This window comes from Aotus nancymaae, unplaced genomic scaffold, assembly GCF_030222135.1.
Source record: "Aotus nancymaae isolate 86718 unplaced genomic scaffold, 86718_ANA_hifiasm-v0.15.2.pri h1tg000072l, whole genome shotgun sequence".
Lineage (NCBI taxonomy): Eukaryota > Metazoa > Chordata > Mammalia > Primates > Aotidae > Aotus > Aotus nancymaae.
In genome coordinates this window covers 14,393,851-14,419,300 of record NW_026988487.1, presented here as the reverse complement: position 1 = coordinate 14,419,300, position 25,450 = coordinate 14,393,851, and the positions used below count along the sequence as shown (strand labels likewise).

The 25,450-nt window shown below is 53.4% G+C and overlaps 2 protein-coding genes across 5 annotated transcripts; both read left to right on the top strand.

Annotated features, from left to right (window-relative positions):
• Window positions 1-1,057: 1,057 nt before the first annotated feature.
• DHRS13 (dehydrogenase/reductase 13) lies at window positions 1,058-5,852 on the top strand. Its single transcript, XM_012449335.2, has 5 exons — window positions 1,058-1,184; window positions 1,300-1,418; window positions 2,388-2,511; window positions 2,697-3,008; window positions 4,746-5,852. Exons 1-5 carry the CDS (start codon window positions 1,058-1,060, stop codon window positions 5,195-5,197), a joined length of 1,134 nt encoding a protein of 377 aa, XP_012304758.1. The 3' UTR covers window positions 5,198-5,852.
• Window positions 5,853-5,901: 49 nt separating this feature from the next.
• On the top strand, window positions 5,902-25,210 carry FLOT2 (flotillin 2). 4 transcript variants are annotated; one of them, XM_012449330.2, is made up of 11 exons: window positions 5,902-6,106; window positions 15,580-15,661; window positions 20,271-20,361; window positions 21,352-21,475; window positions 21,886-22,004; window positions 22,127-22,240; window positions 22,329-22,448; window positions 22,538-22,752; window positions 23,163-23,346; window positions 23,693-23,842; window positions 23,953-25,210. In XM_012449330.2, the coding sequence occupies exons 1-11, from the start codon at window positions 6,058-6,060 to the stop codon at window positions 23,989-23,991; spliced, it is 1,287 nt and encodes a 428-aa protein (XP_012304753.2). In that variant the 5' UTR covers window positions 5,902-6,057; the 3' UTR covers window positions 23,992-25,210. The 4 variants fall into 4 exon arrangements, with proteins under 4 accessions (XP_012304753.2, XP_012304754.2, XP_064223715.1 ...); XM_012449331.3 differs by lacking the exon at window positions 20,271-20,361 and adding an exon at window positions 18,628-18,718; XM_012449332.2 differs by lacking the exons at window positions 5,902-6,106; window positions 15,580-15,661 and adding an exon at window positions 18,630-18,718.
• Window positions 25,211-25,450: the final 240 nt, after the last annotated feature.

The window sequence follows — 25,450 nt, the reverse complement described above, 5'->3', positions numbered from 1 at the left end:
TCCCAGCACTTTGGGAGGCCAAGGCGAATGGATCACCTGAAGTCAGGGGTTCGAGACCAGCCTAACCAACATAGAGAAATCCCGTCTTTACTAAAAATAACAAAATTAGCCAGGCATGGTGGCACATGCCTGTAATCTCAGCTCCTTGGGAGGTTGAGGCAGGAGAATCGCTTGAACCCGGGAGGCAGATGTTGCAGTGAGGTGAGACTGCACCATTGCACTCTAGCCTGAGCAACAGTGTGAGACTGTCTCAAAAAAGAAAGAAAAAAGAGAAAAGAGAGAGAGAGAGGAAGGAGGGAGGGAAGGAAGGAGGGAGGGAAGGAATGAAGGAAAGAAGGAAGGAAGGAAGGAAGAAAGAGGAAAGGAAGGACGAGAAAGGAAGGGATTTGTTCCTAGAGGAAAAAGCATCTAGGACTAGACTCAAAAACATACGTGTATTCATGTACACACCTGACTTCAGAAGGAAAGGACTGTGCTACATACACCTAAAGTAAACGTGGAGATATTCAAGCACACACGTTGACAGAGACTACAGATGCAGGCACATACCTGCAGAGACTCTGCCTGAATGCACACAAACACCGACAAGGTGCTTACATGGGCTCAAACACAGGATCCAGAGGCAAGCACACAACCCGAAGGGTGATCCTAGGGCCCTTGGGCACGTACACACCTAGAGTTCATTCACACACAAGCGTTGCAGATGCATGCACATACCTAGCGTGCACTCCCAGGGTGCCCGTGGACACACGCACCTAAGAGTTCACACAGGCACACACCTAGGGGGCGCTCCCAGGGCCCAAGTGCACACACGCACCTCAAAGGTGTCCACAAAGGCACACGCCCCCAGGACGCCGACGCACGCCTAGGGGGCGCTCGCAGGGCCGGCGCGCACCCGCACGCACACACACCCCTGCCCAGCCTCCTGCCCGCCTCCGCCTTCGGAGGCTGACGAGCCCCGGCGCCGTTCCAGGCCTGTGCCGGGCGTATCGGCAGCCGCTTGGCGGCAATCCAGGGCGGCGCGGGGCCTGGGCGGGAGCTGGGAGGCGCGGCTGGCATGGAGGCGCTGCTGCTGGGCGCGGGGTTGCTGCTGGGCGCTTACGTGCTTGTCTACTACAACCTGGTGAAGGCCCCGCCGTGCGGCGGCATAGGCAACTTGCGGGGCCGCACGGCAGTGGTCACGGGTGAGTGCGGAGGCGGGTTAGTCTGAGCCAGCAGGCGCGCGGGGGGTACGCCGGGCCGGCGGGAGCAGCGGCCCGCCAGGCTCAGCTCAGCTCGGCTCTCGCCCGCGGTGTGCAGGCGCCAACAGCGGCATCGGGAAGATGACGGCGCTGGAGCTGGCGCGCCGGGGAGCGCGCGTGGTGCTGGCCTGCCGCAGCCGGGAGCGCGGGGAGGCTGCTGCCTTCGACCTCCGCCAGGTGAGGGGCGGCGGGGGCGCGTTGGACTATGAGCCGAGAACCCCGCCGGGACACAGAGAAGCCAGCAAAGCGGCTGCGGAGGATCCGGGTCCAGGGAGGAGAATGCGGCGCGGGCGGCTCAGCGCGAAGAGGGGGTGTACGGAGCGCTGAGGTCACCCGAGGAAGGCGCACCAGAGCCGAGTGGGGGAAGGGCTTCCTGAAGGCCATAATTGCAGTTCTGAGACGTTTAAGGTTCAGTAGAATTTGAGTTAATGAAATTAACTTTCCCTAATCAGTAGGGAAGGGCACAGCGTAAGCAAAGGCCCTGAGACAAGACAGCTTGACTGATCTGAGAATCTGAGAAAAAGATTAAATATGGCTAGAGCACAAAGTATGGGGAAGATGGGCAAATGACGGGGCTGGAGCCATTCTAGAGCCTATTGAGAAGCTTGGATTTTATTGATGGGGCAGCAGAGACCAGCGGAGACCATGAACAGCCCTCAGTAGGCTCTGGACTGGCAGAATAGCCTTTGAAAGGAACCCCTTTGTGGCTGCGTGGAGCCTGGAGTGGAGGGGGAAGAGCAGGCGAGAGGAGACCAGTGAGAGGTCTCTTACAGATTTTAGGGTAAATGGTAATGGGGAAAGTGGGTGATAATAATAATAGCAAGTACCTACCCAGTGCTGCTGGAGTGTATTTTACACATGTTAATGCCTTTCATCCTCACAACAGCTTGGTGAGATTGGTACTGTTATTATTCCCTTTATAAAGTGAGAGAACTGAGGCCCAGAGAGATTAAGTATCTTGCCCAAGGTCACACTCTAGTAAAAGACTAGGTCAGGATTTGAATCCACACACTTATCTAGTACACTGTAAGACACAGGGGCAGATTTTTGTAAACAGTAGGAGATGGACTCTCAGAATTTGGTGCCTGGGGAGAGGGAATAGGAGAGAGGTGCCTGGTGACAAGCCCAGCCCTTGCCGCTCCACAGGAGAGTGGGAACAATGAGGTCATCTTCATGGCCTTGGACTTGGCCAGTCTGGCCTCCGTGCGGGCCTTTGCCACTGCCTTCCTGAGCTCTGAGCCACGGTTGGACATCCTCATCCACAATGCCGGTGAGGGGCAGCAGGCCCTGCAGGGGGGTGGTGGGTGGCCAGGGGCAGTTGCCCCTCCAACTGGGGCCCTGCTGGGGCCAGTGGACACATGGGAAGGATGCCCCCTACTCCTATCTCACAGATAGGGATGCCAAGGCTGCATAGCTCCTTCTAGAGCAGCCACTCACACCTAGCCTCTGCCTCAGGGATCAGTTCCTGTGGCCGGACCCGCGAGGCATTTAACCTGCTGCTTCGGGTGAACCACATCGGTCCCTTTCTGCTGACACATCTGCTGTTGCCTCACCTGAAGGCATGTGCCCCTAGCCGAGTGGTGGTGGTAGCCTCAGCTGCCCACCGGCGAGGACGCCTCGACTTCAAACGCCTGGACCGCCCAGTGGTGGGCTGGCAGCAGGAGCTGCGGGCATATGCTGACAGTAAGCTGGCTAATGTACTGTTTGCCCGGGAGCTTGCCACCCAGCTTGAGGGCACTGGCGTCACCTGCTATGCAGCCCACCCAGGTGAGGTCTGGTTCTTTGACTCCTGATTCCCCTCTCCCTTCTTTGCCCCCCATCCTGTGCCCGCCCCCACACCATTTCCACCTCCTTGCCCCCCGGCCCTCATTGAGTCACAGAATCTCAGAGCAGGAAGGAAGCATGGTCCAAGGAGAGACCTGTTCCTTGCTGATCTTGGAAGCAGGCTCTACTGGTTTAGGTTCTTCTCACACCACAAGCCTAGGTGCTGAGCCCTGGGGCAGGGGTGGTAATGGCCATGAATAAGACCTGGATTCCCACCCTCAGGAGCCATCTGCACTGACTGAACTGACTATAATATGATAATGATGATGATGACAGCTAATAATTATTCATTCATCCAAGAAGCATTTACCGGGTACCTACTATGTAGCAGGCATTATTTGCAGTGCTGAGGACATAGCAGTGAACAAAACAAAGACCCTGCCCTCATAGAGTTCGCATTCTAGTTTGGAGGAGAGGGAGACAGCCTATAAATAAATATATATACTATCGGGGTGGTGATAGAGCGCTGTAAGGAAAGAGGAAACGGGGCAAGGGGCAAATGGAATGGGAATATGGAGTGGCAGTCAAGGAAGACATATCCATAAAGGCGACATTTGAACAGAGGCCTAAAAGATACCAAGATGCCCAGAAAGAGAGAGAACAGCGCAAATAATAAGTGCAAAGGGGCCAGATGCGGTGGCTTACGCCTGTAATTCCAGCACTTTGGGAGCCTGAGGATGGTGAATCGCTTAAGGTCAGGAGTTCAAGATCAGCCTGGCCAACTTGGTGAAACCATCTCTAATAAAAATACAAACAATTTGCTGGGCATAGTGGTAGGTGCCTTGAACCCCAGCTCTCAGGAGGCCGAGGCAGGAGAATTGCTTGAACCCGGGAGGTGGAGGTTGCAGTGAGCCGAGATCATGTCAATGCACTCCAGCCCGGACGGCAGAACAAGACTCTGTCTCTAAAAAAAAAAAAAAAGTAAGTGCAAAGGCCCTGAGACAGAAGTTCCTAGTGTGCTTGAGAAAGGCTAGTGTGGCTGGAACAGAGTGACGCGAGAGAGTAGCAAGAGGTGAGGTCATAGAGAAGCACCAGGTCCTGTAGGGTTTGGAGGGAGGTCCACTGTAGGCATTCTGGCTTTTACTCTGAGTGAGATAATTGGAGATCCGGAGGTACGCTTTGTCTTATGGAAGAGGTTATACCAGGATAACAAGATCTGCCATATTCATATTACCATACTGCATTTTAGATAGTCGCTTATTAGTAATTATAATAGTGACGATCACAATTATCCTTTATTAACCCTTTATTACATAACTCCATATCCCTAATGTCCAAAACAGTGGCTGGTATACTGCAAGTACTTAATAAATGCTGTTTAAACAAGGGACAGGACTTGAGCTAGAATGCTGAACAAAATCTGGGATATGGGGTGTACAAGTAGTTTGGATGGAAGGGAAGAGGCTTTCATGCAGGAAATGAGTGAAGTCATCTTGCAGAAGCCCTGAATGCCTGGTAAATACTACCCTGGTTCCCCCAGAACCAGATTCTCTCCCTGGTCTTCAAGCTCTGTTCCAACTCTTTTTTTTTTTTTTCAAAGAGACAGAGTTTCACTGTTGCCCAGGCTGGTGCCAAAAACCTAGGTTCAAGCGATCCTCCTGCTCCGCCTCTCGAGTAGCTGTAACTATAGATGCATAGCACTGCACCTAGTCCAACTCCTTTCCTTCTTCCTGCCTACAGGGCCTGTGAACTCGGAGCTGTTCCTGCGCCATGTTCCGGGATGGCTGCGCCCACTTTTGCGCCCATTGGCTTGGCTAGTGCTCCGGGCACCAAGAGGAGGTGCCCAGACACCCCTGTACTGTGCTCTACAAGAGGGCCTCGAGCCCCTCAGTGGGAGATATTTTGCCAACTGCCATGTGGAAGAGGTGCCTCCAGCTGCCCGAGATGACCAGGCAGCCCATCAGCTATGGGAGGCCAGCAAGAGGCTGGCAGGGCTTGGGCCTTCGGAGGATGCTGAACCCGATGAAGACCCCCAGCCTGAGGACTCAGGGGCCCCATCTTCTCTGAGCTCCCCCAACCCTAAGGAGCCCACAGTTTTTGAATCCTACCCTAACCCTCAGAGCTCACCAGATTTGTCTAAGATGACACGCCAAATTCAGGCTAAAGTTGAGCCTGAAACCCAGCTCTCCTAACCCTCAGGCTAGGATGCTTTCCATGGAACTTTATGGACCTTGAAAACCTCGGATGTGTGCCAGGCCATGCCCTGGACACTGACGGGTTTGTGATCTTGACCTCCATGGTTACTTTCTGGGGTCCCAAGCTGTGCCCTGGACATATTTTTCTGGTTGAAGGAATAATGGGTGATTATTTCTTTCTGAGAGTGACAGTAACCCCAGATGGAGAGATAGGGAGTAATATGCTAGACCCTGTGCTTCTTGGGAATTTGGATTTAGTATTTCCAGGCCCCACCCTCGTTCATTCTGATCAGCTCTGGAGCAGAGGCAGGGAGTTTGCAATGTGATACACTGCCAACATTGAGAATTAGTGAACCGAGCCCTTTGCAACCATCTAGCTAGGTAAATTACCCCCATGTTCTTGAGGCGGGATTAGGTGCCCAATCTAAGGGACTCGCCTAAGGTCTCACAGTGAGAAGAAGCAGGGCCTGGGATTTGATCCCAGGGCTCCGAGCCCAGGGCCGACTGCCATAAGATGGGGGCTAGGAAGTGAGTCAGGGCAGGGCAGTTGGTATCGAGGTGCCTCATGGGAGTAAGGGGACTCCTTCTGGGCTGCTGCAGGCCTGGGGCTATCTGCATCTGGAGCCCCTTGGAATAAAGCGCATTGACCGCCCAGGCTGCGCTGGCTCCTGGCTTAACGCGCCGGCCCCGCCCTCCGCCGCCACACTTCCGGCGGGGCTGAGACCACAGAGGGGCGCGGGCGAGCGGGCGGCCGGCCGTTGAGGGTGACGGGATAGGCTGGGCGCGGCCGGCGCTGCGGACCCGCTACTGCTGTCTGGGTCTGTGCCGTCCTGAGGGCCCTCCGTGCCGCCGGCGCCATGGGCAATTGCCACACAGTGGGGCCCAACGAGGCGCTGGTGGTTTCAGGTGAGGGGGCGGCGAGGGAGGTGGGCGCTGTGGAGGGTGCTCGGGGTGGCTGCAGGGCTAGGGAGGGCACAGGGAAGAGCTGGGCCTGAGTCTACCGCGCGGCGCAGGGCGCTGGCCCCCGGGAGAGACCCCACTGTGCTCATGCTTTCCTTGCTGCCTGCCCTCGGGCACCCACCAGGGGCTCCCCCTTCCGCTGCGTGTTTTCCAGTGTTTATTTGCTTCTCCTCCCCATCCCCCTCCCTAGGCCGGGCCTCCCCTCGGCTCCACCGTGAGCTTGAGGGGTCCCGAACTGAAGTCTCGGGGTTCCGTGAGGGAGGGAGCTGGTGGTTCCGGGAACGCAGAGGTTTGGCTGGATTCCAGCGCCCAGGACTGGGGCGGGTCGCGCAGCCCTGGAGGGCAGGTGCCTGTAGGGGAGGGGCCCTGAGACATAGGTCCTTTCTCTGGGCACAGTCTGACCCGTTAATTCCAAGCAGGCTGGGGCTTGTTGGGGATTACCGGCATTGCCCGCCCAGGCGATGTGGGTGCGGCCTCTACAGGTTGGGAAACCCGGCTCTGGGCTGTGCAGCTCGGGATTGCAAAATGCTGCAAGCTCCAGAATTTCCGTCTAGGTGGGGATTGGGGACTGCAGTAATGGAGAAAATGAGTTGCTATTGAGATTTTATATTGGGGTGCTTTGGGAAGCGACTGACACCTTGCAAGCCACCAGATTGTGCAGCTCCTGACTCTAAGGAGCTGGGGGAGGGGGTCCTGGTGCCTGACAGTTTGAAGGCCTGGAGCTGGAGGAATTTCTCTTGTCTGTCTTCCCACTATCAGTGCTGAGTTTTTCAGCCTGCGTGCAGATTTGGTAGAAGTGGCTACAGAAGAAATAGAAGGAGGTAGAAGCCCTGAGCCAGGCCTTATAGCTGCCATCCCTTGGAAAGGAATAAGTCCACTGGGAATTTTCATTCCAAAACATGGCCTCTGGGTCACTTTGGATCTCGAAATCAATCTAATAAGTACCCTACCCCCCTGAAGACCAGAAATAGCCTTGGGGACAGGAGGGAGACCCCCCAGAGAAAACCGAGGCCAGACTTGCCCCTCTATAAGACCTAGACCTGTCTCCCAGTCCCCACCCTTAGAGAAGGCTTTTAGAGACCAGAATCTGCACTGCACTTTGTTTTTCTTGTGGAATTTCCTTCAGGAAGCCCAGACTCTGGGCTGAAAAGACAAAAGCTCCAATTCCATCTTTGTGAAAAATCTTGAGACTGAGGGCCAAAAAGTGCCCCAGAGATGGGCTGCTCTGTGCCTTCCAGTTACCGAGAACCTGCTCTTCTGAACAGAAGTCAATGCAGTTAGCTTCAAAGCTATGTTAGTGGTGGAGAGGAGGTCATGCTGAGAACTGAGGATGCTAGAGTCAGGGAAGCAGAGAAGGCAGGGGGATAATGCCTGGTGTAATGGTACCTTGGGATTTGAGATGACCACACTGAGATGCAGCTTCCTCTTGTGTGTGGACTCCCGAGAGAGCAGAGCAACTGCTCCAACCCCTGCTCCCACCTTTCTGCTTTGCTCTTTGAACCTGCATCTAGGTCCAGAGGCATCTCACCCAGCCCAGTTTCAGAAGGAGGATGCTAATACATCTCAAAGTCATCTTTTCCATCCTTTCTTAATGTCTAACTCCCTCCTTCAGTTTGTAACATAAAACTTATTTTCTCTCTACTTTTGAAGATTTTAAAGGGGAATCTTTTTCATTTTTAAAGGGGAATCCTTTTCATGGGTCAGGGGTGGGGGTAAGGGGTGAGAAAGCACAATTTTATTTTCTCTCATCCATTGAAATTTAGTGTTTTCTGTGATTATGAATATTGGCAACAATTCATGATAGTATTAGCAGGAATTTTCCTAACACACTAGTTATTGCTGGTACCTTGAAAATCACTGGCTGGGAGCAGTGGCTCGCATCTGTAATACCAGCACTTTGGGAGGCTGAGGTGGGCAGATCACCTGAGGTCAGGAGTTCGAGACTGGCCTGGCTAACATGGTAAAACCCTGTTTCTACTAAAAATACAAAAAATTAGCCAGGCATGGTGGCGTGTGCTGGTAATCCCAGCAGCTATTCAGGCAGCCGTGGCAGGAGAATCACTTGAACCCGGGAGGCGGAGGTTGCAATAAGCCAAGATTGTTCCATTGAACTCCAGCTTGGGAAACAAGAGCAAAACTCTGTCTCAAAAAAAAAAAAAAAAGGAAATCATTTACATTCCTCCGTATTTTGAAATTAAGCTAGTAATTAGATCTACCACTAGATCTTACTATTTAATGTATTAATAAAGAAGGATATATTATTGTATATTACACATTTGGTTGTTTTAAATTTTGATAACTTTCAATATAATTTCTTATGTATTTATTTTATGAATTTATAAATATTCTTGGCCAGACTCATGCCTGTAATTCCAGCAATTTGAGAGGCTGAAGCAGATGGATCACTTGGAGGCCAGGAGTTTGAGACTAGCTTGGGCAACATGGCAAAACTCTGCCTCTACCAAAAAAAAAAAAAAAAAAAATTAGCCAGGACTGGTGGCACATATGTGGTCCCAGCTACTCCGGAGGCGGACGTCGGGGGATCGCTTGAGCTCAGGAGGCACTGCACTCCAGCCTGGGCAACAGAGAGATACCCTGTCAAAAAAATAAATAAAGAGATAGATAGATAAACAAATATTCTTGAGGAGGAGTCCTTAGACATTGCTGGATTGCTAAAGGGGTGTGTAGCTCAAAAAAGGCTAAAACCGTCTAGTAGGATATGGACTTTTATTTTTATTTTTTCTTTTGAGACACAGTCTTGCTCTGTCACCCAGGCTACTAGAGTGCAGTAGCACAATCACAGATCACTGCAGCCTCCACCTCCTAGGCTCAAGCAGTCCTCCCACCTCAGCCTCCCAAGTAGCTGAGACTATAATTGTGCACCACCACACTCAGTTTTGTTTTGTTTTTTTTCTCTTTTAAAACAAGGTCTTGCTCTGTTGCCCAGGCCAGATTGCAGTGGTTCAACTCGACTCACTGCAATCTCTACCTACCAGGTTCAAGCGATTCTCATGCCCCAGCCTCCTGAGTAGCTGGGATTACAGGTGCACACCACCATGCCCAGCTAATTTCTATATTTTTAGTAGACACGGGGTTTCACCGTGTTGGCCAGGCTGCTCTCAAACTCCTGGCCTCAAGTCATCAGCCCACCTCAGCCTCCCAAAGTGCTGGGATTACAGGTGTGAGCCATCATGCCTGGCTGCTAATTTTTAATTTTTTATAGAGATAGGGTCTCCCTATGTTGCCTAGGCTGGTCTTAAACTCCTGGGCTCAAGCAGTCCTCCCACCACAGCCTCCCAAAGTGCTGGAATTACAGGCATGAGCCACCATGCCCAGCCAGGATACAGACTTCTTGACTAGTAGTAAGAAGGTGGGCTGGGCACAGTGGCTCACACCTGTAATCCCAGTACTTTGGGAGACCGAGGTGGGAGAGTAACTTGAGGCCCAGAGTTTGAGACCAGCCTGTGCAACATAGCAAGACCCTGTCTCTACAAAAACAATTCTTTTTAATTAGACAGGCATGGTGGGTGGTGTATGGAAGGCTGAGGCTGGAGAATCACTTGAGCCCATGAGTTCAAGGCTGCAGTGAGCTATGATCACTGCACTCAGCCTGGGTGACAGAGCACAACACTGTCTCAAAAACAAAAGAAGGTGGAGGAGAGCCAGGAAGGGCAGGGGGTGCTCCTGAGAGGACAGAGTGGGCTGTGTCCTGGGGAGGAGCTAAGGGGGTGGAACAGAGGTTATCGTAAGGTATTTCGTGGTTCTTCAGCTTAATTATGGAAAAGGAAAGCAAGTTGGGTTAGAAAGAGTGAGGTACAATTAGGAGAAACTTCCACGTCTTGAGATGAGTAAGAGCTAGGGAAGTCAAGGAAGAGGCACCTAACTGGCCTCTTGGGAGGGCTGCTCAGGCTGAGTGACAGAAAGCTGACAGGAAGTTGCCTTTCAGGGTAGGATGCTGGTCGGGGCAGGGCAATTTGGCAGTATCAGCTTCCTGTTGTTGCTACCCCTGGGAACCTGGCCATGTTGCTCTTGGCCAAGGCCCAGCTTGAGCTGTGACAGCCTGCTCCCCAAGTCAAAGAATAAGTTAAAGGTAAAGGATGGCCCGGGCATGGTGGCTCATGCCTGTACTCCCAGCACTTTGGGAGACCGAGGAAGGCAGATCACCTGAGGTTGGGAGTTCGAGACCAGCCTGGCCAACATGGCAAAACACTCTGTCTACTAAAAAAAATTAGCCATGTGGGTGCCTATAATCCCAGCTACTCAGGAGGCTGAGGCAGGAGAATCGCTTGAACCCTGGAGGTGGAGGTTGCAGTGAGCTGAGATTATGCCACCACACTCCAGCCTGGGCAACACAGCAAAACTCCGTCTAAAATAAAAAAAGGCCGGGCACAGTGGCTCATGCCTGTAATCCCAGCACTTTGGGAGGCGATGGCAGGTGGATCATGTAGTCAAGAGATCGAGACCGTCCTGGCCAACATGGTGAAACCCTGTCTCTACTAAAAATACAAAAATTAGCTGGGCATGGTGGCACATGCCTGTAGTCCCAGCTACTCAGGAGGCTGAGGCAGGAGAATCACTTGAATCCCAGAGGTGGAGGTTGCAGTGAGCTGAGATTGCACTACTGCACTCTAGCCTGGGTGACAGAGCAAGACTCCATCTCAAAAAAAAAAAAAAAAAAATGTAAGATAAGGGGTGGCCATCTATACTGTCCATCCCCCACCCCACCTCCTCATTCTACCCCCTACCACTACCACCTTCCCACTGCATATTTTGAGAAGTCCCCTGGAGCTAGCCCAAGGTAGCCATGCCCCAGCCCCCACCAAGCCAGAAGATCTAGAATAAGCTGTGATTTTTGGCACCCTTCCAGTTTCACTTGATCCTGAGATGGTTTGGGTTTCAGATTGAGTGCTTGTCCTCAGATGCCACCCCATTCCACCTCCCAGGTCAGAAAAGCCCGGAATGGCTTACCTTGAAAAGCAGCCCTGTAAGCAGATAGTTCCACCCCAGCGAAACAGATATCCAAGACCCCCTTTTACTGTTCTCTGCCCACACTGTGGGGCTGCTCTTTGATCCCTGGACCTCTGGCTTTGCTTCTGGAACTTCATGCATGGCAGCAGACCCAGAAAACTGAGTTACCTGCCTGGTAAGCAGTATTAGATGCCATCGCTCCAAGCTTTCTAGCCCTCCCCACTGGGGGTGGGGTGAAACAGGTCTTTGTTCCTTTGCCTCCACCCACCCAAAATTTGTCCCCAGTTTCCCGTTCTCTCCATAGTGTCTGTTTCTATCATTGTCCTCACCACCCACTCAAACCCAGACTGTAGAGCTGCACTACCCAATGTGGACACTAGCCACAGGTGGTCATTTAAATTAATTAAATAAAAAATTCAGGCTCGCCAGGCGCGGTGGCTCACGACTGTAATCCCAGCACTTTGGGAGGCCGAGGCGGGTGGATCACCTGAGGTCAGGAGTTCAAGACCAGCCTAACCAACATGGTGAAACCTCATCTTAAAAAAAAAAAAAGAAAAAGAAAAGAAAAAAAAATTCAGGCTGGGCACGGTGGCTCACGCCTATAACCCCAGCACTTTAGGAGGCCGAAGTGGGAGCCTCATGGGGTCAGGAGATGGAGACCGTCCTAGCTAACATGATCAAACCCTGTTTCTACTAAAAGTACAAAAAATTAGCTGGGGGTGGTAGCACACACCTGTAGTCTTAGCTACTTGGGAGGCTGAGGCAGGAGAGTCACTTGAACCCTGGAGGCAGAGGTTGCAGTGAGCCGAGATTGTGCCACTGCCCTCCAGCCTGGGCGACAAAGCGAGAATTCATCCCAAAAAAAAGAAAAAAACATTCAGTTCCCCAGTTATACCAGTCTCATTTGAAGTGCACAACAGTTGCATGTTGCTAGAGGCTGCTGTACTGCACAGTGTAAACACAGAAGAAGATATAGAACATTCCTACCCTCTCAGAAAGTTGTCTTGTATAAGACTGCTCGAGAAGTTGTCTGCCCATATCAGCCACCATGCCTTGCCTGGGTTACTGCAACAGGCTCCTACCCAGTCTCCCTGATCCCAGTGTCTTCCTCCTCATGCAAACTGGTGTGTTTCTCAAGGGTAACCTGGCTTCCTGTCACACAGCTCCTTGGCCTGACATACAAGACACTGTGTGATCTGCCCTCTGCCTCTCCACTTGCCTTGTTCCCTGCTGTGAGTCCTCAGAGACACTAACCCAACTGTATGAAACTCCCCTAGACCCTTCACCTGGGGAGTCAAACAACCTTTTGAGGTTGTTTGAGGCTTTCATGAAAACCTAACTTTGTGAAGATGGAAATGATAATGCTTGGCTGGGCTCAGTGGCTCACACCTGTAATCCCGGCACTTTGGGAGGCCAAGGCATGTGAATCGCTTGAGCCCAGGAATTCGAGACCAGCCTGGGCAATGTGGTAAAACCCTGTCTCCACAAAAAATCAGCCAGGCCTGGTGGCATACACCTGTGGTTCTGGCTGCTCAAGAAGCTAAAGTGAGAGGATCGATTGAGCCCAGGAGATCAAGGCTGCAGTGAGCCGTGATCGTGTACTCCAGCCTGGGCGACAGAATGAGACCCTGTCTCAAAAAAAGAAAAGAAAAGAAAACACTCTAGTTTTTCCCAGATCACATATTTTCTTTGAATTCTGTTTCCTGTACATTATTTTGCACTGCAAGTTAACTGCCTGTCCAGTTTTATGAAGGTTTCCTTGAACTTGATAAGGAATTTTGGCATTAACAGAGTTTACTATAAGAATCTCAAGAATTGATTTTTCTCATTCCTGTATAGGGAACATGTCTACAGCATGGATCTAGGTTGTGCCTGAATTAGATATTCTGTGTAGTTGACACACTGTTTCCCAAGAACCACTTCCTTTTTAGGCCTTTTTGCTTTCTTTTCACTTATCCCATTGGTACCACAAGTTAGCTTTTGTTTTGAGTCCTTGCCTTCACCTGCTCCCATGAGAGGAACAAAGTCATTCTGAATAATCCGGAACCAGAAACCAGCCTCACTGAGATGTATCTGCTAGGCAGAGGAGCAAGCCCCGCCACCATGACTGTAAGACTATTCCTTCCCTCCCACAAGCCCCACAGTGCGGCTCCCCTCTGCGTTCCCTCTTTGTCTACACCCACTGTGATAACAGGTGAACTGCAGGGCATACTTTTTTTTTTTTTTAAGACAGGGTTTCACCATGTTGGCCAGGCTGGTCTTGAACTCCTGACCTCAGGTGATCCACCTGCCTCGGCCTCCCAAAGTGCTGAGATTACAGACGTGAGCCACCACGCCCAGCCAGGGCATACTTTTTTATTGAATGAATTAATTAAAAATGGAAGCTTGACCAGGCATGGTGGCTCATGCCTATAATCCCAGCACTTTGGGAGGCCGAGGCGGGCGGATCACCTGAGATTGGAAGTTCAAGAGCAGCCTGACCAACATGGAGAAACCCCATCTGTACTAAAAAATACAAAATTAGCAAGGTGTGGTGGCGCATGCCTGTAATCCCAGCTACTAGGGAGGCTAAGGCAGGAGAATCGCTTGAACCCAGAAGGCAGAGGTTGCAGTGAGCTGAGATTGTGCCATTGCACTCCAGCCTAGGCAACCAGAGTGACACTCCGTCTCAAAAAAAAAATTAATAAAAATGGAAGCTGAGCCAGGCACGGTGGCTCATACCTGTATTCCCAGCACTTTGGGAGGCTGAGGTGGGCCAATCACGAGGTCAGGAGTTCAAGACCTTGTCTCTAATAAGAATACAAAAATTAGCCCAGCATGGTAGTACGTGCCTGTAATCCCAGCTACTTGAGAGGCTGAGACAGGAGAATTGCTTGAACCCAGGAGGCTGAGGTTGCAGTGAGCCAAGATCGCACCACTGTACTTCAACCTGGGTGACAGAGCAGGACTCCATCCTGAGGAAAAAAAATTTAGTTGGGCATGGTGGCGTGAGCCTGTAGTCCCAGCTACTCAGGAGGCTAAGGAAAGAGAATCACTTGAACCCAGGAGGTGGAAGTTGCAGTGAGCCAAGATCGTGTCACTGTACTTCAGCCTGTTGACAGCAAGACTCCCTCTCAAAATAAAAAATAAGGGCCGGGCGCGGTGGCTCACGCCTATAATCCCAGCACTTTGGGAGGCCGAGGCGGGTGGATCACAAGGTCAAGAGATCGAGACCATCCTGATCAACATGGTGAAACCCCGTCTCTACTAAAAAATACAAAAAATTAGCTGGGCATGGTGGCGCACGCCTGTACTCCCAGCTACTCGGGAGGCTGAGGCAGGAGAATTGCTTGAACCCAGGAGGCGGAGGTTGCGGTGAGCCGAGATCGCGCCATTGCACTCCAGCCTGGGTAACAAGAGTGAAACTCTGTCTCAAAAATAAATAAATAAAAAATTAAAAAAATGGACTGGGTTCAGTGCCTCACGCATGTAATCTCAGCACTTTGGGAGGCCGAGGCGGGCAGATCACCTGAGGTTGGGAGTTCGAGACCAGCCTGACCAACATGGAGAAACCTGGTCTCTACTAAAATACAAAAATTAGCTGGGTGTGGTGGTGCATGCCTGTAATCCCAGCTACTCAGGAGGCTGAGGCAGGAGAATTGCTTGAATGCGGGAGGTGGAGGTTGCAGTGAGCTGAGATTGCACCATTGTACTCCAGCCTGGGCAATAAGATCAAAAACTCTGTCTCTCTCTTTTTTTTTCTCTTTCTCTTTTTTTTTAATTCTTTTTTTTCTTTCCAATAGTTTGCCCCAAGTTAATTCCAACTGTCTCAAAAAAAAAAAAAAAAAAAAAAAGGGAAGCTGGCCTGGCGAGGTGGCTCACACCTGTAATCCTAACACTTTGGGAGACCAAGGTGGGCATATTGCCTGAGGCCAAGAGTTTGAGACCAGCCTGGCCAACATGATGAAACTCTGTTTCTACTAATAATATAAAAATTAGCCAGGTGTGGTATGGTAGGCACCTGTAATCCCAGCTACTCAAGAGACTGAGGTAGGAGAACTGCTTGAGCCTGGGGGCAGAGGTTGCAGTGAGTAGAGATCACACCACTGCACTCTGGCCTGGGTGACAGAATGAGACTTTTTTTGACAAAAAAAAAACGTGGGGGAAGCTTTTCCAGATCACCTCTGCCCATTGTCTTGTTCTGTTCTGTTCTCTGTAAGCACTTACATTCTGAACTATTCATTGGGTATCCTTCTCTTTATGTAAATTGCCTGTGTACCAAGCTAGATTTTAAGTCCTGTAAGGGCAGAGAGAACTTCTCTCTCATTTGTGTGTAACCTCGGCACCAGGCACCGAACAGTAGGCGTTGTCAAGTATCAGAGCAGGTAAAGGACAAAAGTTGCTATCAGTGGGCTGGGGAGTAGACAGACCCAAGAACCAACTGACTTGCGGTGGTTTGCTTTGCTCCCCAGGGGGCTGTTGTGGTTCCGACTATAAACAGTACGTGTTTGGCGGCTGGGCCTGGGCCTGGTGGTGTATCTCCGACACTCAGAGGTAAGCACCTGGGGGCTCTAGAACCTGTCATGGAGTGGGCCAGGGAGAGAGGGACTTTTAGCATTCTTCTGCTTTACCCCAAGGGTCAGCTAGAACATCTACCATTTCCACATTCCATTCTGGTGGGTGGGGCCTTCTAAGAAGCAGGTGAGATGGATTGGGCAGGGATGCAGGAGACATGTATCAGGAAAGTCTGTCATGGGTGCCCCCTTCTTAGTGGTGTTCTTTTTTCCACTAGAGGTGGCATTACTTCTGTTCTAGAGAACTCAGGGTCATGCCCAGGCAGAATCTTGATTTCCTAATCATAGCTCAAGGTTATTTAAGCAGTCTTTATTATATGCTCAGTTTGGCGTGGGCATATGAAGAGAGGAAAACCAGGAGAGACCCCATACACACCCTTACCTATGTAGGCCCTGGGGTAATCCAGGCAGGGACTACGTGGCAGAGAATGGATATATAGTCAAAAGTGGTTCTGTGACAGTGATGAGTTAGAGACAGGGATGGGGACCTAACAGATTATTGCTGGGGTGGGAGGCAAGACAGGTCTAGACCTCCTAAATCAGTCTGGAAAGACTTACTAGAGGAAGTGAGTTTTCAGCTCCCCAGAGGGCCCACCATTCAGCTCTACCTGCTGCTGCCTGCAGAGCCCAGGGCAGGGCCAGACCTGGCCTCTCCTGCCACCTCATCTCCCACCCAGCAGATGAGGCATGCCAGGTACCTTTCCAGAATCACCCACTTCCTGATTATGGGAGGTGGAGGGGAGGAGCAGACTGTTCCCAACCAGGACCCAGGCAACAAGGGCAGCAGAGCTGTGGGCATGTTGCAAGGGGGTCGGTCACCCCACAAGGGAAATCATGGAGATTCCAGTGGAAACCCCCTCTGCCTAGCCCCCATCCATCAGCAGCTCATGTCTGCACTGAGCTGCTAGTGCTCGAGGCTCCTGGGAGCCTGAGGACATCTGCTAGGGTTGGGGGAATGGGAAGCATGGCACAATGGATTAATTTCACTGGTTCCCAGTAACTGCTCCACTCTTCCACCTCTCCCCCGACTTTACCCAGCCGGAGGTGAGTAATATCCAAGGCTCAGATTGTCAGAGTAATCAATAGTGGCCATAGCCTCCACTTGAGAGGATCCTGGCCACACCTGAGTGGGCCAGTGGCCTGTCAGAAGCCATGGGGAGCCTTCTCCAGACACACCACCACCCCACACACTGTGCAGTCCCAGCACAACAGAGTATCTTGTCCAGATGCCTCAACCTGCAGCCAGGCCCACCTGTCCTGCGTGGGCAGCCACTGCTAGGGCAAGTCCCCTGCAGCCCTTTCTCCAATATTCTTGGTCCTCTGCTCTCCTTTCTTGCTCCAGGGAGCAGAGCCAGGACAGAAGGGCTGAGCCTTTCTGACAGCAGGTTTGGAAGTTAGAGGTAAGGGACCTTGTATCTCTTCCCAGGACACCAACCTCACACCCAGGCTCCACATCCTCCCTGTGGTCCCACTGACTGGGTAGTCTGAGCCAGTAGTCCTTCCCCTCTTATCCCCTTTTCTAGGGGTCAGCCCCTTCCCCAGTCCCCAGCCTGCTTGGGGAACATCTCCACAGGCTGGGGCTTTTATGTCCCTAGGCTTTCAGGAGCCTGTCAGGTCAGAGTAGAGACTTCTAATAGCCTGGATACTCAGCCTCCCTCTTGAGGTCCTTTCTGCAGTTGTCACGTGCCTTCGGGTCAGCCATTCTTCTTAAGGGCTCAGTGACCCGTTCTGCTGCACTTTGCTGCTACATCCTATACTATCCCAAGGCCCTGATGTGGGCAGCTCTCTCTTCCTTACCTGAGCAATTCTCCACCCTTGGCATCTGAACTGCAGCCTCCCTTCTTTCCTCCCTGCTACCCTTGGTCCCTCCCTCTCCCTATTTCCCTTTCTCCTTCCCCAGAAGAGAGCTTGGTAGGTTCCTCTCTGAGCCAGGTCAAGAGTCCTCTCAGGCCCAAGGATGCTAGTGTTAGAGGTTCAAATAAAGGCAAGCTTTGCATGTCTGCATGGCCAGAGCCCCAGGGCTGGTACTGAGGATGGCCCTCCCAGGGTTGAGATGGGGGCTGTGCATCGCCTGCTGTTCCTCCTCACCCCCTCCACCTGCTTCTGCCCCTTCACCCTTGGCCTCTGTCCTCTCTTCCTTCCTCTGATTTAGGGAAACTTTCCACACTGTCCACAGCCTGGCCTCTGCCTAGACAGCCACCCTACACACACACTGCCTAGGGAGGCCTGGCCAGAATGAGTCAAGGAGCTTTAAGGCACCTTGATTTCTTTGCCTATAATCTCTCTGTCCCTGGCCAACTTTGGAAATTCCCAATTAAATGTCTCCCTTATCTCCCGGTCGTCCCTGAGTTTTCCAGCAGGAGCACACTTTCTCCCTCAGCCTTCCTTGACCCCCACATCAGAACATCCAGTTTTTCTTTGGGCTTTTCTGGCCTTGCCTTGCCTTCTTAGTGATAGATAGTGCAGACCTGGTGGATTCAGCGTTTGCTAAAGCTCAGGAGTCCCCAGAATAGCCTCCCACTCCCAATTTCTGGAAACACAGGTTTACCTGTGTGAAGACGGTGGGAGCTAAGGCTCAGTCCCCCAGGTTGTGACAGGATCCCTGGGAAAGTGAGGTGGCAGGCAACCTGGGTGCCCTATGCATAAGCCTCCCAACCTCATGCTGCAGGCCCAGGGTGGCAGCAGGCATCTTCCCCAGCCCAGCAGCTCCTCACTGGAAGGGTTTGGGGACTAGAGAAGAAACCCAGAGGCCTCAGGCCAGCATGGGGGCCTCTGCTCTCCTGCAGCCCTCGGCTGAGCTGGCAGTTGGGGGTTGGATTACTGACAGCATGTCTGCCCCCCAGGCGTCAGGCATCAGTGCTTGTCTGGTAACTACTGTGTGTGTTTGCTGTGTCCCCTCCTCCCCTTCCTGTCCCTACCTCTCCCCAACCCCTGGCTGCTCCTCAGACTGTCTCTGGAGGTTATGACCATCCTGTGTCGCTGTGAGAATATTGAGACGTCGGAGGGGGTTCCACTATTCGTAACAGGGGTTGCACAGGTAATAACCCACCTGCTTCCTCCTCCATGTCTAACCTTCTCTCTTCCTGCCCTGCGGGGCCTGGCAGACAGGAGCCGATGAACTCCCCTCCTAAGAATGTACCTTTCTCCCTCTCCTCTTTTCTCTCCTCCGCTGCCCTGGGTGCCAGGATGGATCCCAGTAGATCCCCAGGTCCCTTGCCCTTGCCTATTGGACTGCAAGCGGGGAAAGAGTAAGGGATTCTGGAAGCTCTGCCAAGTCTGCCAGTGAGTGTCCCAGGATGCCAAGCCTTCATTACTATGCAGCCATAGCTGGTGAATCTATTCTTGGACTTGGGTGTTAAGTAGCTCCAAATGTTTACTCTGTCATATGTGGGTTCCCCTCTTCATTGCTTCATTCACCAGCTCTCTACTGAGCACCTTCTCAGTTCAAGGCACGTGGACTGCAGGAGTGAACATCAAAAAGCTCCTGCCCTCTCAGAGCCCATGTGCCAGCTGGTTCCCAGGCTGGAAGAGGGCTGAACAGCATCTTCCTCATCCCCTCCCTCTGCATTAAATTGCCCATCAGCCTGCTTAGGCAAAAATATTGCATCACCACTCCCTTCTTCACCCATCCTGCCATCTCCAATGGGGAAGGGGACCATCCCCATCTCATTAGCCCTTGTAGCCATGGGAGGTGCAGGGGCCTGAGAGGCTCAGAGCACCTTGTGTGGAAGGGGTAGGGTCCAGGCCTCCCTCAGCACCCCATTTGATGCAGTCCTGTCCCCCTCCAAACCCACTCCTACACTTGAATCTGCAAATGCCCAGATCACTTTTAAGCTGGGTGACTGTGGACCCTGGAGAAATCAGATTGCCTGGCCAGAACAACTCTTTACAGGGTTAACACTCCTTGGCCAAGAGGCTCTAGTGGGACCTCAGTCTATGTTCCCCATGTAACCCACCTGGGCCTAATACCAGAGGTGGGTTTCAAGTCAAAGACTACAGCCAGGTGGAGGGACCAGGCAGGTCTTCCCTGGCAAGGGGCAGGTACAGGATCACTTCCATCTTGGCCCAGCTCTGGGCATACTCCCAAGATGCCAGGCAATCAGGCAGAGCTTTCCAGGCAGCTTCCTGGGCACCCTGGGGTGCTGAATAGACCAAGGAATGGGTCAGGGCCCCTGCGGGAGGTTCAGATGGCATCCACACTGGCCTGCAGGGCTGGGAGGACCAGCACTGACTTGCTATCCTAGAACATACACACAGCTACACCTGGATTCTCCCCTGCCAACAGCCCGGACCACCCACGGCCACTTCTTTCCACTTCGTTTTTCTCACTATTCCAGCCAGGCTGACTTGAGCAGAGGGTGTGTGCACATACACAGCCCACTTCTGGTCCTTCCCCTGGGGCCATCTGCATCCACGCTCCCCGCCGGCCCACCTCCTTCTCAGACACTCGCATCTATAGCCCCTTGGAGAGTCCTCCCTCCACCCTTCTCACCAGGACCCAGCTGAAGCCCTGAGGTACTAGACTCTTTCCCAACACTGCCAGGCCCTGGGCCCCCAGACCCATGCCCCTGTTTTGCATTTCTTGGCAGGATTTCCCTAGAGATTATGACGTTGCAGCCCCGCTGCGAGGACGTAGAGACGGCCGAGGGGGTAGCTTTAACTGTGACGGGTGTCGCCCAGGTATAGTAACTCAGCAGCCCCGCGCATGTCCATTGAGCTGCCTGGTCCCGTACTCGGGTTCGGGGGGAGGAGGAGAGGATGGCAGCCAGGGGCAATCTCTCTCCAGCATCCGAGTCCCAGCAAGTCCCACAAGAGAGGGCAAGTCGAGTCATCGCCACTGGAACTTGCTCACCCGGCCCTTTTGGCCACCCAGCAGGACTAACAGACACCCCTTCTTTCCTCAGCGGGCCCGCGAAGGACAGAACCAGTGCTGAGGGCTCCTGGCTCACTAACACCACCCTCATTCTTTGCAGGTGTTGGAAATGCCAAGCCCCAGAATCCAGGCCTTCATTGTTCCCTGGGTACGGGGTGGGCGGGGTGGGGCCCAGAGAGAGAGGCCATGTGAGGCAGAGGAGCTCTGGACTCTGGGAGTTGGAGGCTGTGTCATATTCCCAGCTGGGGGACTAGGTGGGGGCTTCCTACCCTGATCCACCTCTCAGCTTCACAGGGCAGTGAGGTTCAGCCATGCTGTAGGCCTCGGCGAGGGGTTGGCTGAGTACCTCAAAAAGGAGAGGCACCCTTCGTCGCACCCCCAACCCTCTCCTGCCCGTCTAGGCTCTTTCCTTCTCTGTCTGTGTCCCTATTGCTCATTCTCCTTGTCACACTCTCTGCCCCTCAGCCCGAGGGTCTCCCATGTGCTGGAAGCCTGCGAAGGAGGAATTGGCTGGTGAGGGGACAGTGAGCTGGAAGGGTGGGGAGACAAGCCCCGAATGCCCAGGAGAGGCCGTGGCAGGGCCTGGGGCTGCCAGTGCAGTGAAGTTTCTCAGTATTAGGAAGCCCTTGTGCTGCTGTCTCCCCACTAGAGGCCTCAGACAGATTCCAGCCCCCAGAGCCTCCAGGTCTGAAAAAAGGAGGGAAGGGGGTACAGCCACCACCCTGCCTACCTCTGGGTCTGGGGCCTCCGTCTGCCTCACTCCAGCCTGACTGAAGCGCCTCTGTCATCACTGGCAGGTGAAGATCATGACGGAGAAGGAACTCCTGGCCGTGGCTTGTGAGCAGTTTCTGGGTAAGAATGTGCAGGACATCAAAAACGTCGTCCTACAGACCCTGGAGGGACATCTGCGCTCCATCCTCGGTGAGGTCCTGTCCAGCCTTTGAGGAGCTTCATGGTGTTCCTAAGCCAGGGCAGGGAGGGGTGTAGGGCTGGGCAGGGGGCCTCTTTGACTGGGGTTTCAAGGTAAAACATTTTTCCTCAAGTATTACATTTTAAAACTTCAGGTGACTTTAGTGGAGAGGCCATTGGGGTGGGATGGGCCTGGGGTGCTGTCAGCCTGCTCAGGAACCTGGTGCTGCTTGGGACACTTCTCGTCCAGCCCGGACTCTGCAGCAGGAGGCTCAGTGTTAAATGCTGTTGAGAAGATACTCCAGAAGACCCAGCTCAGACTGCAGCATCCCTGCATGCACCCGACCTCTCCATGCATGCCTCCTCTCTTCCCCAGCTGGTTGGGTCCCTGGGGAACCAGCCCCTGATCCCTCTGCCCCCAGGGACTCTGACAGTGGAGCAGATTTATCAGGACCGGGACCAGTTTGCCAAGCTGGTGCGGGAGGTGGCAGCCCCTGACGTTGGCCGCATGGGCATTGAGATCCTCAGCTTCACCATCAAGGTACGGTGTGATGGGAAGCTGTATCTCCTAGTGTCCATCTGGGAGAAGGTGGCTTGGCTAGAGGAGCACCGTTGTGCCTCTGGCTGCTCCTTTGAGCTTATGATACCCTCTTTCCTCCCCAGGACGTGTATGATAAAGTGGACTATCTGAGCTCCCTGGGCAAGACACAGACTGCTGTGGTACAGAGAGATGCTGACATTGGTGTGGCCGAGGCTGAACGGGACGCAGGCATCCGGGTCCGTGGGTTCAAGGATGGGAAGCTCAAGGGTGATAGGACCATGCTCACTTAGGGGAACTCTACTCACTTGCCCCTTCTGCCCCCAGGAAGCTGAGTGCAAGAAGGAGATGCTGGATGTAAAGTTCATGGCAGACACCAAGATTGCTGACTCTAAGCGAGCCTTTGAGCTGCAAAAGTCGGCCTTCAGTGAGGAGGTTAACATCAAGGTGAGCAGCCTGAGGGCATCCTGGGTTGGGGCTCAGGGATCATGACTTGGTGACCAGCTTCTAATGTACCAGTCACCCTCTTGCCACAGACAGCCGAGGCCCAGTTGGCCTACGAGCTGCAGGGGGCCCGTGAGCAGCAGAAGATCCGGCAGGAAGAGATTGAGATTGAGGTTGTGCAGCGCAAGAAGCAGATTGACGTGGAGGCGCAGGAGATCCTGCGCACAGACAAGGAGCTCATCGCTACGGTGCGCCGGCCCGCCGAGGCCGAGGCCCACCGGATCCAGCAGATCGCCGAGGGTGAAAAGTGAGAGCCGCCCAGGTGCCAGGATCGGGGCTTAGTCAGGCTCCTCTGCCCTCTACTCTCCTGACCACAGCTTGGAAGCCACTTCTCCCACCTCCACCATGTCTGCTTACTCACTGTGAAGTGAGAATAACCCCACATTCCCTGTGGGGGTCCTAGATAAAGGAGGCTCCAGTGTCTGGTGTAGTGCATGGGAATAGAAGGCATCCTGGATTTTCCCCCTCCCACGTACAGCTGGGAGCTGGTGGCCTCTCCCTGGCCAGAGCCAGAAGGCCAGGCCACCCCTGCCCTTCAAATGTCTTCCACCCTGGACAGCCCCAGAGCAGAGGGTTTGAAGGTTTGCTGGCCCCTAGGCAGGGCTTGAGGAGACCCTGGTACATCCCACTGATCCTGCCCGGCCTGGTCTCCCCCAGGGTGAAGCAGGTCCTCTTGGCCCAGGCAGAGGCTGAGAAGATCCGCAAAATCGGGGAGGCAGAGGCAGCAGTCATTGAGGCGATGGGCAAGGCGGAGGCTGAGCGGATGAAGCTCAAGGCAGAAGCCTACCAGAAATATGGGGATGCAGCCAAGATGGCCTTGGTGCTGGAGGCCCTGCCCCAGGTGAGGCTTCCACCCAGGCGGGTCCCAGGGTTCAAGTGTCCTTGCTTGACTAGCTGGGTGAGTGCCAGAACTTCCCTGGGCTTTGCAAGTGACACAGGGACAGGTGGCTAGAAGGGTTAAAAGAGAAGTGTCCTAAGCAGGGGGCACTTCTGTGTTCCTGTTGTAGGAACCCTACAACAGGCCTAAGCCATCCCTGGCCCACAGAGCCTCTCTTACCATGCTAGACTAAAGGCCACCCAGGCTGCTTTGGGGTTGGAGTGAGTTGAGGAAGGGAGGGAGAGATGCTGGACTGGGCTGGGGACGGAGTCAGCGCCAACCTGTCTCTCCTCCCACTCTTACCTCCTAGATTGCTGCCAAAATAGCCGCTCCACTTACCAAAGTCGATGAGATTGTGGTCCTTAGTGGGGACAACAGCAAGGTCACATCAGAAGTGAACCGACTGCTGGCCGAGCTGCCTGCCTCTGTGCATGCCCTCACGGGCGTGGACCTATCTAAGGTGTGTGCCTGCCTAGCTGCAGCAGTGGGGTTGCCTGGGTAGCCCATCGGACAGGCCCAGGCAGAGTGGTCCTGGGCTCTAGAGCCTCATGGCATCTCCCATCCTTGCAGATACCCCTGATCAAGAAGGCCACCGGTGTCCAAGTATGAGGCTCCTGCAGGCCCACTCTCTTCAGCAGCCACCCAGCCCTCCCTCCAGCACCCGTTTTAATCCCACAGGAACAACGGGAATGTTACTGACTCTGGTGCCTTACCTTGAAGGGACCAGAAGTGCTGTGTGTTCAGGCCATCTCTGGCTGTCTTCCCATCTCTCCTGTCTTTGTCCACCTCCTCCTCTTCTTTACCCCATGTTCACTGCCACTTTCATTGGGTTTGTCTCTCATCTCCCTGTGTGTCTTCCTTCGTCTTTTTCTCTCCCCCCATGCACATGATGTAGTATAAGCTGAAGATGTTTATTACAATCACTCTCTTGTCTATGGGGGGTGGCCCCGCTGCTCCTCAGAATCCTGGTGCCTTGAAGTTCTCTGTGTATCTGTCCGTCCTCCCTATGGCCCTGGCCAAAACTCAGCATGGGCAGGGGTTCTGGGTAGGACGGTCACCGTCCCCTCTCCTGGACTGGTCTTCCCAGCCCTAAACCCTGCCCCAGGAAGCCCACAACCTCACCTGCTGCTGCCTCTCTAGGCCTGGGCAGCCATGGCCTGTAGGGTCCAGAGCCACTGTCCTTCCCCTCATCTGCCCCAAGCCCCGGCTGGCACTGATACCCTGTACTCTCTCCCCCACCCCAAGGGCACAGAGGCAAGGCCTCCTGCCTACAGCAGCTTCCTGTTTCCTACTGCCTTAGGAGGGACCTGCTTGTGCTCAGGGAAGGACTCTTCATGGGCATGTTCCTGCTGGGGCAGTGGGGCTTGGTCCCAACTCTGCTAAGTTTTCTGAGATCAGGGTCTAGCCCTGTTGGGGACAGAAAAGTATGTAGACCTTCCTGCTAGGGCTGCGGTGTCCTGGGTTTTGGGCCCTTCCAGTGGGGAAGGCTGTGCCAACCCTGTACAGAATCGAGTGCTGTAGCCTGGCCAGACCCCAGAGCCCTTGTGCTATCTTTCTTCCTGGCCAGAGTGATAGGGTTCCATTCATGAGGAAGCAGCCCAGTCCTCTGCCTCCTTGCTCCAATGGAGGCAGAAGAGCCCAGGACACAAGCGTCCTGGCAGGAGTGCTGTGGGTATCCAGTGGTCCCGGCTCCCCACCCTGACCCTGCCCTAGCCTGTGTAGCTCTTCCTGCATGTGGATGCTGCATGTCTGGTCTGGGGCTTGGATGTTGCACTGCCCCACTGCCTGTCCCTTCTGGTAAAATAAAGATCTCTTAATGCCCACGCCAGCATTGTGTCTTCTGTGAGGAGAGAGACTGAGAACCAAGAACCAACCAGGTCCCTCCCCTTCTTTTTTTTTTTTTTTTTTTTTTTTGAGACAGAGTCTCGCTCTTGTTACCCAGGCTGGAGTGCAATGGCGCGATCTCGGCTCACCGCAACCTCCGCCTCCTGGGTTCAGGCAATTCTCCTGCCTCAGCCTCCTGAGTAGCTGGGATTACAGGCACACGCCACCGTGCCCAGCTAATTTT

Excerpts from the sequence above, each read along its gene's own strand:
- DHRS13 (XM_012449335.2), top strand. The coding sequence starts at position 1,058 with ATGGAGGCGCTGCTGCTGGGCGCGGGGTTGCTGCTGGGCGCTTACGTG. Across the intron at positions 1,185-1,299 it reads CCGCACGGCAGTGGTCACGG|GCGCCAACAGCGGCATCGGG; the intron begins GTGAGTGCGGAG and ends CGCGGTGTGCAG. Across the intron at positions 2,512-2,696 it reads CATCCTCATCCACAATGCCG|GGATCAGTTCCTGTGGCCGG; the intron begins GTGAGGGGCAGC and ends CCTCTGCCTCAG.
- FLOT2 (XM_012449330.2), top strand. The coding sequence starts at position 6,058 with ATGGGCAATTGCCACACAGTGGGGCCCAACGAGGCGCTGGTGGTTTCA. Across the intron at positions 22,241-22,328 it reads AACGGGACGCAGGCATCCGG|GAAGCTGAGTGCAAGAAGGA; the intron begins GTCCGTGGGTTC and ends TTCTGCCCCCAG. Across the intron at positions 22,449-22,537 it reads GTGAGGAGGTTAACATCAAG|ACAGCCGAGGCCCAGTTGGC; the intron begins GTGAGCAGCCTG and ends CTCTTGCCACAG.